The sequence below is a fragment of the Chelon labrosus genome (genome assembly GCF_963514085.1).
Source record: "Chelon labrosus genome assembly, chromosome: 7".
Taxonomy (NCBI): domain Eukaryota; kingdom Metazoa; phylum Chordata; class Actinopteri; order Mugiliformes; family Mugilidae; genus Chelon; species Chelon labrosus.
This window is the reverse complement of record NC_140343.1, coordinates 13,884,752-13,898,998: the sequence shown is the minus strand read 5'-3', so window position 1 is coordinate 13,898,998 and position 14,247 is coordinate 13,884,752. Positions and strand designations below refer to the sequence as shown.

General features: G+C 41.5%; 3 protein-coding genes across 3 annotated transcripts; 1 reads left to right on the top strand and 2 right to left on the bottom strand.

Annotated features, from left to right (window-relative positions):
* Positions 1 to 64: 64 nt before the first annotated feature.
* hdgfl2 (HDGF like 2) lies at positions 65 to 8,552 on the bottom strand. The gene is made up of 16 exons (XM_084548383.1): positions 8,240 to 8,552; positions 6,553 to 6,629; positions 5,893 to 6,034; positions 5,529 to 5,732; positions 5,001 to 5,123; positions 4,841 to 4,912; positions 4,559 to 4,739; positions 4,346 to 4,430; positions 3,932 to 4,241; positions 3,692 to 3,825; positions 3,522 to 3,589; positions 2,873 to 2,943; positions 2,678 to 2,779; positions 1,662 to 1,824; positions 1,443 to 1,560; positions 65 to 1,197 (listed from the first exon to the last, which is right to left on the bottom strand). The coding sequence occupies exons 1-16, from the start codon at positions 8,309 to 8,311 to the stop codon at positions 1,098 to 1,100; spliced, it is 2,022 nt and encodes a 673-aa protein (XP_084404509.1). The 5' UTR covers positions 8,312 to 8,552; the 3' UTR covers positions 65 to 1,097.
* A 1,152-nt stretch (positions 8,553 to 9,704) lies between these two features.
* fh (fumarate hydratase) lies at positions 9,705 to 11,778 on the top strand. Its single transcript, XM_084547915.1, has one exon. The coding sequence runs from the start codon at positions 9,720 to 9,722 to the stop codon at positions 11,217 to 11,219; it is 1,500 nt and encodes a 499-aa protein (XP_084404041.1). The 5' UTR covers positions 9,705 to 9,719; the 3' UTR covers positions 11,220 to 11,778.
* Positions 11,779 to 11,896: 118 nt separating this feature from the next.
* Positions 11,897 to 14,192, bottom strand: fam32a (family with sequence similarity 32 member A; the record flags this gene model as incomplete). The annotated part of the gene is made up of 4 exons (XM_084547917.1): positions 11,897 to 12,080; positions 12,237 to 12,290; positions 13,337 to 13,481; positions 14,056 to 14,192. The coding sequence occupies 4 exons, from the start codon at positions 14,190 to 14,192 to the stop codon at positions 12,012 to 12,014; spliced, it is 405 nt and encodes a 134-aa protein (XP_084404043.1). The 3' UTR covers positions 11,897 to 12,011.
* Between the last annotated feature and the right edge of the window lie 55 nt (positions 14,193 to 14,247).

Sequence of the window (14,247 nt, the reverse complement as noted above, 5' to 3'; positions counted from 1 at the left end):
TACTGTGCCACTTTCAAATGCAGTTTAAAACACCAAAAAACACCAGAAAAGAATAGAAACAAAACCATGCTGAGATTTTTATTCAAGTCTCAACTAAACGATAGAAATGCTTTACCAATTTACATAGCACTAAAAACACCTGTATGCACATGACAGGAAAAATGTCCAAATAGGCTGCAGCTACAGGAGATCTCAATAGCTTTTGAGGGCAGTTTTCGATCTGTATGGTTATACACCACTTATTATGCATGTTACTGAAAGCAGACACTAGGGGAGAGGAGAGTGCATGTTGTTTAACTCCACATCAATTGTTATTTTAGACAAAACTGGAACTATATGAAAAGAAGGTTATAAAAAAAGTAGGTGGACCGCAGTGAAAAAACAGTTTTAAGTGACATTTCATACTAGAGTAACTGGATCAAGACCTCATAATTAAAAAAAGTACGTAACATAAGACTCACAAATAGTACTTTACCACTCTCACAGTGCCATACACACAGACAAGAGGCATTTGTGATGTTTTGCAGGCTTTATAAAATGAAACCAACAGATGTTAGGGCTGCACAAAATCTTCAAAGCAAGAAATTAACAGCATTGCTTCCGTGATTCCCTGCAAGAATCGTTAAAGTTTCATCTCACACTACCCCAGGATAACGTCCAGTTGGAGGTGCTAAAAACATATCATTCAATGTGCATTAGGTATGAACAAACAAAATAAGAGTTCATATTGTACAAACGAACGAAGTAGCCATGAGCAGGGGTGTTTGTTGGAGGTGACGATCCAGGACGGGCCAAGTGTCGTATAAAAGGAACATTTCAGAAATAAAAAAAGAGGTCTGCGCAGTGCCACAAACTATAACACTAGTAAGCTTTCCTTTTTGCTGTGATAAATAATGGACCAAAAGGTGTGAACAAAAAAGGACTATCTGGTTTGATATCATCGTAGTACCAAATGTCCAGAACATCTACATTGACAGTTACTGTAGGAAATGCTGGGCGAGTGTTTCCATGTTGTAGGGCCAGGAGCACTGTATGACGTCAAACAGAGGCCACCATCTTTTAGCACTTGGTCCACTCCAGTGGTCGTTAAGGGTCCTTTAGCTTTCTATGGCAGGTGGTTCCATCTCTGCGGCGATGGAGTTGTCTGCTTCTTCATACGCGTGTGTCGGTTGATCAGCTGGGCTGTCAGGGCTCCGTCTGAAGAGGAAGCACACGATCAGTAACAGTGACGGCTTGGCTTAAAATCACACTTACATGTGTGTTTAAACAGAAAAGATGTTTTATAATGTTTTAAAATGGGTTGGTTCTTTCACATGGGCTCTCAATCAACATGTATTAGGTCTCTAAATAAAAACCTGAATGAAAAAAATCCCTGTCTTGTTCGTTTACCACATGTCATAACCGAAAGCTGAGCAAAGGCGCTATACATTGCTTTACTTCACCTGTTTGGACTTGAAGAAGCGTCGTCATTGTTCTCCTCCAGTGCAGGTGATTTTGGTTTTTCCTCAACCTCAGTATCATTTTTTTTCTGCTCTGATTCCCCATTCACTGGAGTGGAATCTGCAAAAGCCAACGTAGTTTTACATAAGAAACTACAACAAGTACACCAAGCTACAACACAGACCGCATAAAACTAAGGAATACAAAATGTGTTCTTTTACCTGTGTCATGTGTCTCCTTCTCGCCATCCTCCTCATCCTCCTCTTTGCCCTCTGTTTTAGGTTTAGCTGCCATCTCTGCCTTGCCCACGAAGCGAAGTTTCAACTTGTTGTAGACATCAGTAGCTTTCTCCATGACAGCAACGCTGGCTTTATACCGCCGAATCTAAAAAGTCAATGACAAGAATGATGAACTTCCACATTTGAGTGACTAAATAAAACTTATAAAGTAAAATATCTACATTTCTACATGGAACAGCATTAAGCAGCAGATCATCCAACAATCATAAAAACTCTGGGTCTAATTTTCCTTACATGCAACCTTTGGAAAGTGACTAGATTAAAAACACAGTAGGAACTTTACCCAGGAACTAGGATCCTTCAGATCTACTTCAGCACATTTCTACCGCAGGAAGGAGGGACTAAGTTAAGTTTCAAGGAAAATAATTTACCACCCAAAAAGTCCCTCCTTGGAAGATTGTAACTTTCAGATGTACAACTTGCAGCTTTTAAGTCAATAACCCTCAGCAATCACTTTGAGTCTCACATTTCATGCTCTTTGAATATATTTTGCTACTACTGCCCTGTTTTCCAGCATTGACTCGATGAAACAATTTGCAAAGCAGTAAATTACAATCAACAGCAGCGTGGCTTAATTGCTTACTGTTGCTGCAGTGTTGCAGCTTTATACATCATCGTTTGAGTTGAGAAGGTTGTTTTGTAGTTGCACGCGAATATGAATTTTACAAAACAACTGCTTTTTCACATGCAGTTTCTGAATCTTTGCCGAACTTTAAACCGCGGTGGAAATGCAAACAACTAGCAATGTGAAGGAACCCTCCAGTTCTTTGAAAAACAATAAGTTACTGTGGCAAAAGGCTGGGTGTTCTAGGTGTAAATGTGTCTTTATGTGATACATAATATAACAAAATTATATATTAAAAGAAAACTGTGTCCATTATGTTAACTAACTGATATCTTAACTCTTCCAGTCATGCAATAAACAAAAGAAAAAGCACCTTTTTTAGTGTGGCAATAACTTCAGCATTTTTATGGAGGATCTGGCTGGTGACGGGTACAGCCTCGAGCTCTGCCAGTGCTTGTAAACATCGTTCTATGTCCTAAAAAACACAATAATTTTAATTTACACTGCTGGCAGAATAACACAGAATTAAAGAAAACCATATGAAACTCAAATTATAAATTTAACTTACAGGGTTGTCCACTTTAAGTGCAAACTTTATATCTGTATGGAGTTTCTGTAGCCTTTCTTCTGGTGATGGCTCTGTTTATGGACAGACAAAGAACAGAATTAGAGCTTTCCTCCTTATAAAAACAGTTCAGCGGACTTGTTTAGGTGTTGCACAGTTTCAATTTGTTTACATCTGATGCAATGCATGTGAAGCAATGCATACGTTTAATCAGAATAATAGAACAAAACAAAACAATGCCTCGTGTGACCATCTCCAACCGAATATATTTAGAAAGGTGGTGCGAACCAAGACGATCAGAATAAATACATCCTTCCTGCGCATGTTTCCTGCACGTGGGGTAAACATCCAGTGACATGAGGAACAGAAACATGTGGGTAGCATGAAGGTGAGATGTGCTACCGCCAAATGTAGAAAATGAAGCTAGAATCTGTGAGGGCAGTTCTGATAATTATGTTTGTCTGTCTTTATCGTGTTACCCTTACAATATATTCAATGTTGTCGATAAAGTTGGAAGAAAATTCTTCTTCAGTTTTGAGGCATGTTAGACATCGTTTTGGATCATTTTATTTAGTGTCCAAACAGTTGAAACTTGTGATTAAATAAGACAGAAATATTGTCAATGCAAATGTAGCCATCGAGTGTGACTGACCCTTTTTCTTTTCCACTTTCTTCTCTGGCACCCTCTCTGGTTTGCGTCTGGGTTTTTCAGGCTTAGACCTAAGAGAAAGGGGACTCACAGGTGATCTGTGCGTATCAATGTTTAATGAAGTTCTTCTAATGAGGTCTACATACTGACGTCTGTTCCCATTGTGCACTCACCTCGCTCTGGACCTCTCCTCTGACTGTCTAGCTTTCTTCTCTTTCAGCTCTTTCTCCTTTCTTTCTTTTCTCTCCTTCTCTTTCTTTCCTCTGGCCTTCTTCTGGTTGTCTAACTTCTTGGATGGTTTCTTCACCTTTAATTGGACAAGTGTTGACGGGACATGTGTCAACTTGATCAACTTGCAAACCTGTACTTTTAAACAAAGCAAAAATGTTTTCTTTTAAAAATGAAAAGTTTACCTCAGTTGGTGCAGGAGAATCAGAGTCTGAGGGTGCAGGAATTGGGGGTGGAGGCGGCTTCTTGGACTTCTTCAAAGGGTGATCGTCTATACCTTCATCCGAGCTACTGCTGCTGTCACTGTCGCTCCCTTTTTTGGCCTTATCCTTTTCCTTATCTTTGTCTTTTTTCTTTTTCTCGTCCTCCTCCTTCTCTCTCTCGCGTAGCTGGCGGAGCTCCTCTGCCTCCTCCTTTTTCCGGCGCTCCTCCAGCTCTCGCCTGCGTTCCTCGTCTCGTTTCTTCCATTCGCTGATGCGGTCGGGTTCACTGTCACTGTGTCAAAAAAACAGGGCAGCTGTCATGTTAAGTCAATGTGTACAGCAGAATTAACCTGTGCTGCATGAATGAGAAAAAAGAAAGCTTTAGAGCAACCTGACCTGTCACTGTCGGAGGATGATGAAGGTGCTCGCTTTGCCGGGGCAGGTTTGGGTTTTCGTGCGCGAGGCTTTGGGGCCGGCTTCTCTGTAAATGGGGGAAAAAACAAGCACAAAGCATGAAAACTGACCACTGCAGTGCCATTAGCAAAGACGTTCTCCAGAAGAATCTCTTTTTGGTTAAAGCTGTAATTAATAAAAAGACTCAACCTGCACCTTTCTTGCGAGCCTGTGGGCCCTTCCGAGGAGGTGGATCTGAATCTGACTCCGACTTTGAGCCGGACTGGGATTCTGAGCCGGAAAGAGCTGGTCGAGGTTTCTCATCCTCAGAGTCGCTGTCTACTACTTTCTTCTCTGACCCCGATCTCGAGTCTGAATCCGAGTCAGACGAGGCCTTCTGTAACATTTCAGAGTAAGAGGGATGAAGCTGACCTTGCAGGGAGAAGTTTTAAAAGAAATACCCAAATCACACAACATGTGAGAGAACTGATCATTCACCTTTTTCTTCCCTCTGCCTCCTGCTTTCTTTCCACCTCCTCGTCCACCAGCTTTCTTCTCTGGAGTAAAATCCTGTGGGAAAAAAAGAGATAAATGTCAAACATACAGCATATGATTCACAGGCATCATGCGATCACGATATGCTCCTGAGTGTTATTACCTGGTCGCTGTTTTTGCCGGAGTCAGACTCTGAAGGCGTGGGTTCTGATTCAGACGGGGATCCGCTCTCCTCTTCGTTGCGGTCACTGGATGAGCCTCGAGCTTTTTTGGGAGGAGGAGGCCGCTAAAACAGAAAAAGGATGCAAAAAACACAAATTATTTGAGATACTCAAAGCTCACGGATGAGTTCCATTAATGATTGCACATTACGCTTTTGTCAATGGTATGACAAGTATGGATGAAAAGAAAGAAGGTGCTGGGAATTATGTCCTGTAGTCATTCTTATATAAGCAGACAAATTCTCTGTAAGCATTCGTGCATGATAAGTGCTTAGGGTAACATTGGCTCTCCTGATAGACGTGGATTGTGGTAAGAGTATCCTCATTGCAGCCATAGCTGTAAACATGGCTCCCATTTTTCATTTGACTCAATAACATAATGACAGGAGTCAGTTGTAATCTTAATCACTGAGCAGTTTCATAAGTGATATATCTGCAGTGACAATGAAACTGAACGTCTGTATAATTACCTTAGGAGCCTGTGGCTTTCGCTTCACGCCTCCTCCTCCTCCTCCTCCTCCTCCCCCTCCCCTGCCTCGGTCTTCACTCCCAGAATCTGAATCAACCTCACTTCCTGAGTCGGCTTTCTGAGGAATGGGAGCTTCCTCATCTTCATCCTCCTCATCGCTGCCTCCTCCGGCATTGTTGCCCTCACTGTCTGATGAGCTCGCCGGCTGCAGACAATGCGCAACAACAAGATTAATATGCACTCTCTCCAAAATGCACAACAGTCTACAAAGCCTTTCAAGAAAAAAAACTGATAATAGTAAATAATTTAGATTTCACACTGAATTACGGATGCTTCAGGATTTTCGATATCAAAGGGGGACTTACTACAGGTGGAGCGCTGTAGGAGGCATGTGGATTGTTCTGGATCTCCCATAAACCTTCATTGAATCCCTTTCGTTTGTTGGGCTTCCCGTAGCGTTCTCTGTACTTCTCATATGCAAAAAGGTCCTTTGGTGCGAGGAATGCTCTGTGAAATATAAAAGTAAGAAAAAAAATGTCCACTGAAAATAAAACTATGACATAAGTTTCCATTAAGTAACAGGACGTTTCCACTGGTGCTAGTGTAGGTTTAACTGTTGGGGCTTCAGGACAGTACATCATCCCACCTAGTGGTGGGATGATGTACTGCACGTGCTATCTTGTCACACAGATGGTGTGTTGTCGGATCAAACATGTCAACAAATCTCTGAGAAACATACTGAACGCTGAAACCAGAAGGAGTTAACAGTGAATTGTCAGTGAATTCAGAGGCTGAGAGGGAGATCCATCTCCCATCGTTCCTCTAGCAAAGAGGACATCAGGCCTGAAACAGGTGAGCCAATTCAACCATGCGTGATACGAATGCAAATGCACCATTTAATGAATTACCGCCAGTGTTATGATCCGATTCACTCCTTTCAAACAGATAAACACAAACAACTGCAGTAATCCAAACTTAAACATATCTACAATTACATTTTATGACTGAGTGACTGATGTACTCACGTCTCATGTGTCCCGAAGAAGAAAATGGGGATTTTATTGGGAGGTGGTTTCACTGCTCCATCAGCCACGTCTTCAATCTGTTAACAAGCAGGATTTTCAAACGGACAAATAGAAAACACGTCACACATTAAGAAGGACATTTGTGCCGCATTATCTTTGTACAACATTCTTTAAAGTTTTATAAATATATTTTGCACTACAGGGATCTGAAATATTGCCGCCAGGCATTGCACAACCATTATACAATTAAATTTTTTCTTCTTACAGATCCTGTACATTAACAGCGGTCACTCATTACACGGTTAAATCTTGTAATTATAACTGTACGCTTCAATAACAGTGTGCATTCACTATAACGTTTAAGTTTCCACTTCCCTGGTATACCTCCCGTTTATACATTCTTCTAAGTATTCAGTGCTATAATATATTTTAGTAGCAGTAGTTAGAGTAGTAAAAGTAGCTTTAAAGCAGCTGTATAAGTAGTTACTGTCTGCGTCATGTCGGCATACATACTGACTTGCCGCTTCATTAGGTACACTAGTGAAAACAATTACAGTCTACTGTTCAATTGTGTTTTCTTTTTGGGGGCTGTGGTTTCTATTATTTTGACAAACCCAGGCATAACAACAGAAACTCTTTTGTGTTTAATACAACAGCACCACAAACTACTTCCTCCAACATGACCATACAGTCGAATTGCCACCTTTCCGACACCGCTGTTAACCGTTTTCCGTCCACGAAGTGCAAGGCCGTTATATTAAAATGCATTTGTTTTAACCAGTGTACCTAATGAACTGGCAAGTGAGCGTATGCAGCACTCAGAGAAAGGTATGGTTATGACCTCAACCTCGGCTCTCAGATTACCACGAGTAAGTGTCAATATAATAAACAACAGGCTGACATGAGGAGCTGTCATTCAAGGCTAGATGAAACTTTAACCTATGGGCTTTTAACTCACTGTGACTGTATTGTGTACTGATGTCTTAAAAACAAGGCCTTTAGAGCTATTTTAACTGGTTTAAGGCGAGACGTAGCAGGCAATAACACTGCTTTTTAATGCACTGGTCAATTTTGCTTACATATTGTGTATTTTTTTAATTCAGACTAGAGGTAAGCCAATGTCCAAAATACATAGTTAGGCGTTCATTTCACTTTGCTTTGTCAAATGGGAATGCATGCAAAAATAATAGACAGTTAAATATATCATTTTAGGAAACGTGTGCCCTTAAAAATATCCTAACTGGGAAAGTTTTGTGGTATTTCTTAGTGAAAATGTTCCATTACTCTCTTAAAAATACTTGGAACATACAGATATGTGGATCAAAATAGATAAGGTGTGAAGAGTTTCTTCATCTGAAGCAAAAAATAAATAATAAAAAAAAAAATCTCAAACGTCATTTCCAAAATAACAACGTTAGCTTCCCTGCTGCAGGTCTCCATGTAGATAAGGCCAAAAGCATCTCATGCAAATTATGCCGCTCTTACACTGACTGCAGGGCCCATAACGCCGCCTGCCATCTCCGCTAAAGTGAAGTTATGTATGTGTTCATTGGTATCTATTAGTTAGTGGCGGAGATACACAGAGAACCTTCTACAGAGTCCCATGCAGAGCAGCCCACCCCCTCCGCACCTCCGCCTGCTGCTGCTGCCGCTGCTGCCGCTGCTGCTGCTAACGTTACTTGCTTACCCTGGCTGGCCAGTGGGGGTATCCCTTCATTTTAGCGAAGACCAGGTCTCCGGGCTGGAAGTTGTGTGGCATTGTCCCGCTCCTCTGTGCAGCCTGGATTTTAAAAGTATTCGGATGCGTAGTCTGCCTGTGTCTCTCTTGGTTTGATGTTTTCAGGTCGACACGAAACCTGGAAACGATGGGGTTAGCTAGCAAGCTAACAGTGTACTAACGTTACCGCGAGAACAGGCAGCAACGTGAAGATAGACGGAACACACCAAACGCTTCCGGTCTGGGGTTATTGCTGTACTTCAAAATAAAAGACTTCCAACTTGATACCAAAACATTAAAATACTATCAAGGTAATTACACAATAAAGTACAGTTTGTTTTATCTAATGTCAGGTAAAACGTTGTTAAAAGCTTCAGCAATTTGTTTATCATTCTACCTCCGCTATAACTTGTAAATACATATTCCCTGTGACTACTGTTTACTGTTTACATTTGCACTTTACTTATACAGTCTGTTTACATTCTCCATGGATATTTTGGATAGTCATAACATTTATGGCATGGTAACTTGTATATACTTTGTATTTTGTATCTTGTTCTGTTTCTGTTTTTCTGCACCTTAAAATGTCTGTACTTGCACGTTAAGCTAATCACTTGTGCCTTAAATTGCCCCCCGGGGACAAATAAAGTTTTCTGAATCTGAATTTAATGTTTAGTCACAGGCCGCTGGACTTCTATATATATATATATTTAATTAAAGGTAAAGTAGTTGTCCAATTCCTTTGTTAAATCATACGAGTCAACATTTAAACCCACTCCTGGCTCAGTTTGTGTCTTACATACCTACTTCACTTAGATGCTGTAAAACTAGATCCAGATTGATAATCAATTATAACAATAAGTTGGGTCTTAATTGCCAAAAATCACATGACTAAACATTTATTTCTGAGGCATATCAGTTTCCACATGTTCCAGTTTTATTACACGCTTTACACAAATCTTGTCCGCTTAAAAAGGCATCATTTATCTTCTCGACATCTTTATTTAGTTTGTAAGAATTAACAGAAATAAATAGTTTGCACAGTTCCCCGAAAGTTACGGACATAACTTGCCATTCAAAATAAAAATGTGGCATTTGATATTCATTTTTCATTAAAAAATATATATATTTCAGTAAATACATCTGTCCCACACTATGACATATCAGTGACATGAATATAATATTTCTTGTGCGAAAGGATTGTTAAATGTATTTTTTATTTCCAAATTAAGTAAAACCGGAAACGCAGTCGTGCAATGTTGTGAAAATCTTCACTGATCCGGATGAAGCAGCTTGATCTTTTCCATTTGATACGACGACTATAGCGGAAGTCCCGCCTCCCCTACCTCACGATTGGCTGGCTTGTGATCAGTTTCCTCTTGTCCAATGACAGGTTACAATGTGGAAGGCTGCATTGACCTCCCACCGGATTCACCTCTAATGCGGAGCCATGTTTCGGTCTTTGAGAAGCGTTCGGCAGTTTAACTGCAACCTCCTGGCTTTACAAAGACTCAGCGTCAACTCCAAACTCCTCGTCTGCACCTCCAGAATGGCCAGTTCGGAGTACAGGGTTGAACGGGACACTTTTGGTGAGCTCAAGGTCCCAGCTGACAAGTACTACGGTGCGCAGACTGTCAGATCCACCATGAACTTCAAGATAGGGGGACCCAGTGAAAGAATGCCGATCCAAGTCATCAAGGCGTTTGGTATCCTGAAGAAAGCAGCTGCCGAGGTGAACAAGGAGTACGGCCTGAACCCAAAGATAGCAGATGCAATCATTCAGGCTGCAGATGAGGTTTCAGCTGGTAAGTTGGACGATCATTTCCCTCTGGTGGTGTGGCAGACTGGATCTGGAACTCAAACCAACATGAACGTCAATGAAGTGATCAGCAACAGAGCTATTGAGATCATGGGTGGTAAACTGGGCTCCAAGGATCCCGTTCACCCCAACGACCATGTCAACAAGAGCCAGAGCTCCAACGACACCTTCCCCACTGCCATGCACATCGCTGCAGCCACCGAGGTCCACCATGTCCTGCTGCCCGGCCTGCAGACGCTGCACGACGCCCTCGCTGCTAAGGCCGAAGAGTTCAAAGACATCATCAAGATCGGGCGCACACACACTCAGGATGCCGTGCCGCTCTCGCTGGGACAGGAGTTCAGCGGTTATGTGCAGCAGGTGAAGTACAGCATAGAGAGAGTGAAGGCTGCCATGCCCAGAGTGTATGAGCTGGCAGCAGGAGGCACGGCGGTAGGGACTGGACTCAACACCCGCATTGGCTTTGCCGAGAAAGTAGCTTCTACTGTTGCTTCTCTCACAGGCCTGCCATTTGTGACGGCCCCCAACAAGTTTGAAGCCCTGGCAGCACATGACGCCTTAGTAGAGCTGAGCGGGGCCCTGAACACCGTGGCTGTCAGCATGATGAAGATCGCCAACGACATTCGCTTCTTGGGGTCAGGACCCCGCTCCGGCCTGGGAGAGCTCATCTTACCAGAGAACGAACCAGGAAGCAGCATCATGCCGGGGAAAGTCAACCCCACCCAGTGTGAGGCCATGACCATGGTCGCGGCTCAGGTGATGGGAAACCACGTGGCTGTCACCATCGGAGGCAGCAACGGGCACTTTGAGCTCAACGTCTTCAAACCCATGATGGTCAAGAATGTGCTCAACTCCGCGCAGCTGATCGGCGACGCCTCCGTCTCCTTCACCAAGAACTGTGTGGTGGGCATCGAGGCCAACACGGAGAGGATCAACAAGCTAATGAACGAGTCCCTCATGCTGGTCACTGCGCTCAACCCTCACATCGGTTACGACAAGGCTGCCACCATCGCCAAGACGGCTCACAAGAAAGGATCTACGCTGAAGGCTGTGGCCGTGGAGCTGGGCTACCTGACCGAGGAGCAGTTCGACCAGTGGGTGAAGCCCAGTGAGATGCTGGGGCCCAAGTGAACTCTGACAATCGGACAAACACTACAAAACAAAGAGAATACTCCTTTCTAGTGTGAGGAGTATTTCTAATTAAAGCCGTTAAACTGTAAAAAAAAAAATGAAATCTTTTTCTGAATCCTGAACATCTGTTAATAAAATGTGTTTGAATAGTCTACTGCTGTTCAAAGCAAATTCTTATTTGTCAAACTGACATTGTGTTGTGGTGTTAAACAGCTATTATCCAACACCACATTGAACCGTGTCATTTGGGCAGGCAAGTTCTGATACTCCAACAACACCTGTATGTCTTATATTAGCTTGTTTTATTACACATGTAAGCTCAGAGGTTAAGGCTGTTGCTCAATTTCACAGTTATCTTCCATCATCAATGGATGTTTTTGTATTTGTACTTTCTGACTCCTCCGTTATTAGTCCAGATGTCAGACGTGCCATCCCAGCTGTTTCAACATGGACTACTGCACCTTGTTCGTTCTGGTTTACGGTTATGTGCCATTTACGCAATGTTCCAGCTTAATTAAATATTAAAAGAAATTCACTCTTGACTTTTTTCCTCACATTATTTACACCCACTACTATGAGGGGCCAAACTGACAAAAGAACGTAAGAAGTGGAAGACAAACAAAAAATTGTGTACTTATTTTTATTGTACACACCAGGAACTTTGACAAAAAAAGAAATTAGTTGAGAACCAATTTTTAATTGTAGATATATAAAACATCAAACATAATTCAAAAACACAAGGCATAGCAATTTTGTACAAGTGGGAAAACGGTAAAGAAAAGACTTCCTCTTCTATTTGGTCCAGCTGACTTTCGGAATATCATAATGTTCTGTCAGGTTGTCCAGATGGCGATTGAAATCCTGGTAACAGACAAAACAAATTTTTATTTTTTTATTTTTTGCTACTGCAGTGTAAATTTTAGTAGACATCAATGCATTTTTCACTTTTAAGATGACATTTACATACAAAACTCTGTATACTGAAAATTAATATATGCAAGATCTGACATGTCCTACCTCAACTCTGTGTTTGTGTGTCTTTGATGCCTTATTCAAAATCCGCTCCATTTGCTGTAAAAGGGAAGAAAACAATTAAAATATATATACATATATTTCCTGCACACTAAACTAGTGTAATACTAAACAAAGACTATGTCCAAACAAATGCTAATTTACCTGCTGTAGCTAGAAATATACTATACTGCATTAATTTATTTGGTCAGTAAAAATGCTGGTCAGTTTAGTGGAATAAAACTGTTGTTCTGGCGTTTTGGTTTGTGTTGACCTTTTTCTGTAAAGTGTAAAAACTCCAATTGGGTTAGGATTTAAACACAAACTGGGACTGCAAGTCTGCATTTGCTGAATGCATACTTTAACCAGATGCATGCAAAAATGTATCTGCTGTTCTCTTCTCTTCTGTCTCTTATCACCCTGTGTCTAGCAGATGGGTTCACCCATATAAGCTGGGTTCTTCTTTAACGTTTCCTCCTGTTAAAAGGAAGGCTTCAGGTTTTGTGGCAATTTAGATGATCACTGACGACGTGTAAATAAAACTGAATATCAGGTTGGGATTACTCTGCTGTGCTAAGATTACTGGGAACCTGTCTTGGAGGTAATACAAGCTGTGCTTTAGAGGAGTAAAGTTCAAAATACACATCAGTTAATAATCTGCTACCCAGATATTGACAATCTTGTGTTTCTGTTCTATTGTAGCCTTGCTGGTAATGGAGCAAACACTACACCGGAGTATAGAGGGGCAGAGCTCACACTCTGACAGACTAACTCAGCTCCGCTCCCACAGTGAACGCTTCAGGACTTACTATTATTTCTATGTATATAATATATATTATTCTGTCTCTATTTCTTGTACATTTGTTCATATGCTAATTCTGTAAAATTTTTGTTTATACTATTTTTATTTTACTTTTACTCTATTTTAATCTAATTTTTTATGTCTTTTTACTTGTGGTCCTTTATTATGTGCAACTAAACTACTGTGACCAAGAAATTTCCCATGTGGGTGATGAATCTAAGTCTAAACCGCGCAACCTTCATTGAACACATCCCAGTAAAGTTTCATACCCAACTGTGGCATCAAATCCAGAACAACAACTCACCCGCTTCTCTTGCATCTTGTCAAAGGCAAACTGCGCTGGTGTCCTTTTGTCAACATATGTCTTCTTTGTTTTCACCTCTTCGTCGTTTTGGCTGCTCTCGACCTGCTCCAGGCGATGTTTACTCTCTTTATTCTTCTTCTTCTTCCTACAAACAGAAGACATATACTGACCCATTCGTTCCTCTTGGCTTGCTCAGCTAAGAAGTCACGTCAACACACACAATAAGGGAAATATGCAGCTGCAGAGACTGAAGTAATCTGGATAGATGAACTAACTATCGCTTTAGTACAGACATACAGGAGTGTGAGCAGAGTCCAAAGCTGTACTACTGAATAGTTTTTATATTTGTTGTGATATATATCTTCTGTGTTTGGTTTAGTTAACTGTGCTATTGTAGCTAATGCTAACTAGCAAACAAACGTTTACTAGAACTTTCTGTAACCCCCCAGTTGCTGCTGAGGCCAGAAACGGGACCCGAGGTTTTCTGTTATACAACAATTTGTTCACAGTGAGTTTTTCCTAAATATTACATTATTACATAATCGTTTTGACATAAACATAACACGATCATCACTCTACTCATCCACACTTGCCCACAAGCTAGCAGGCTAATGTTAGCCTCGTATGCTATTATCAGCTGCGACTGGCTGTTGGACGTGTCACTTTAAACAAACTGTTTTCTATTTAAATTCTTAACAAATTCAAACGTTAAGTCTTACTTTTTCCCAGCTGACATGTCGCCGACACCCTTGAATTTCAGGGCACTCTTTTGGACGATGGCGTACTCGGACATTTTCGAGAAGCTCCTCCGACGTCTTCTTCTGTGTTGTTTTTGTGGTAACGCACAGAGATACATCGGTGCTGCCCCCTACTGGACTAAATGGAAACGACGACGTTTCCATTCAATCAAA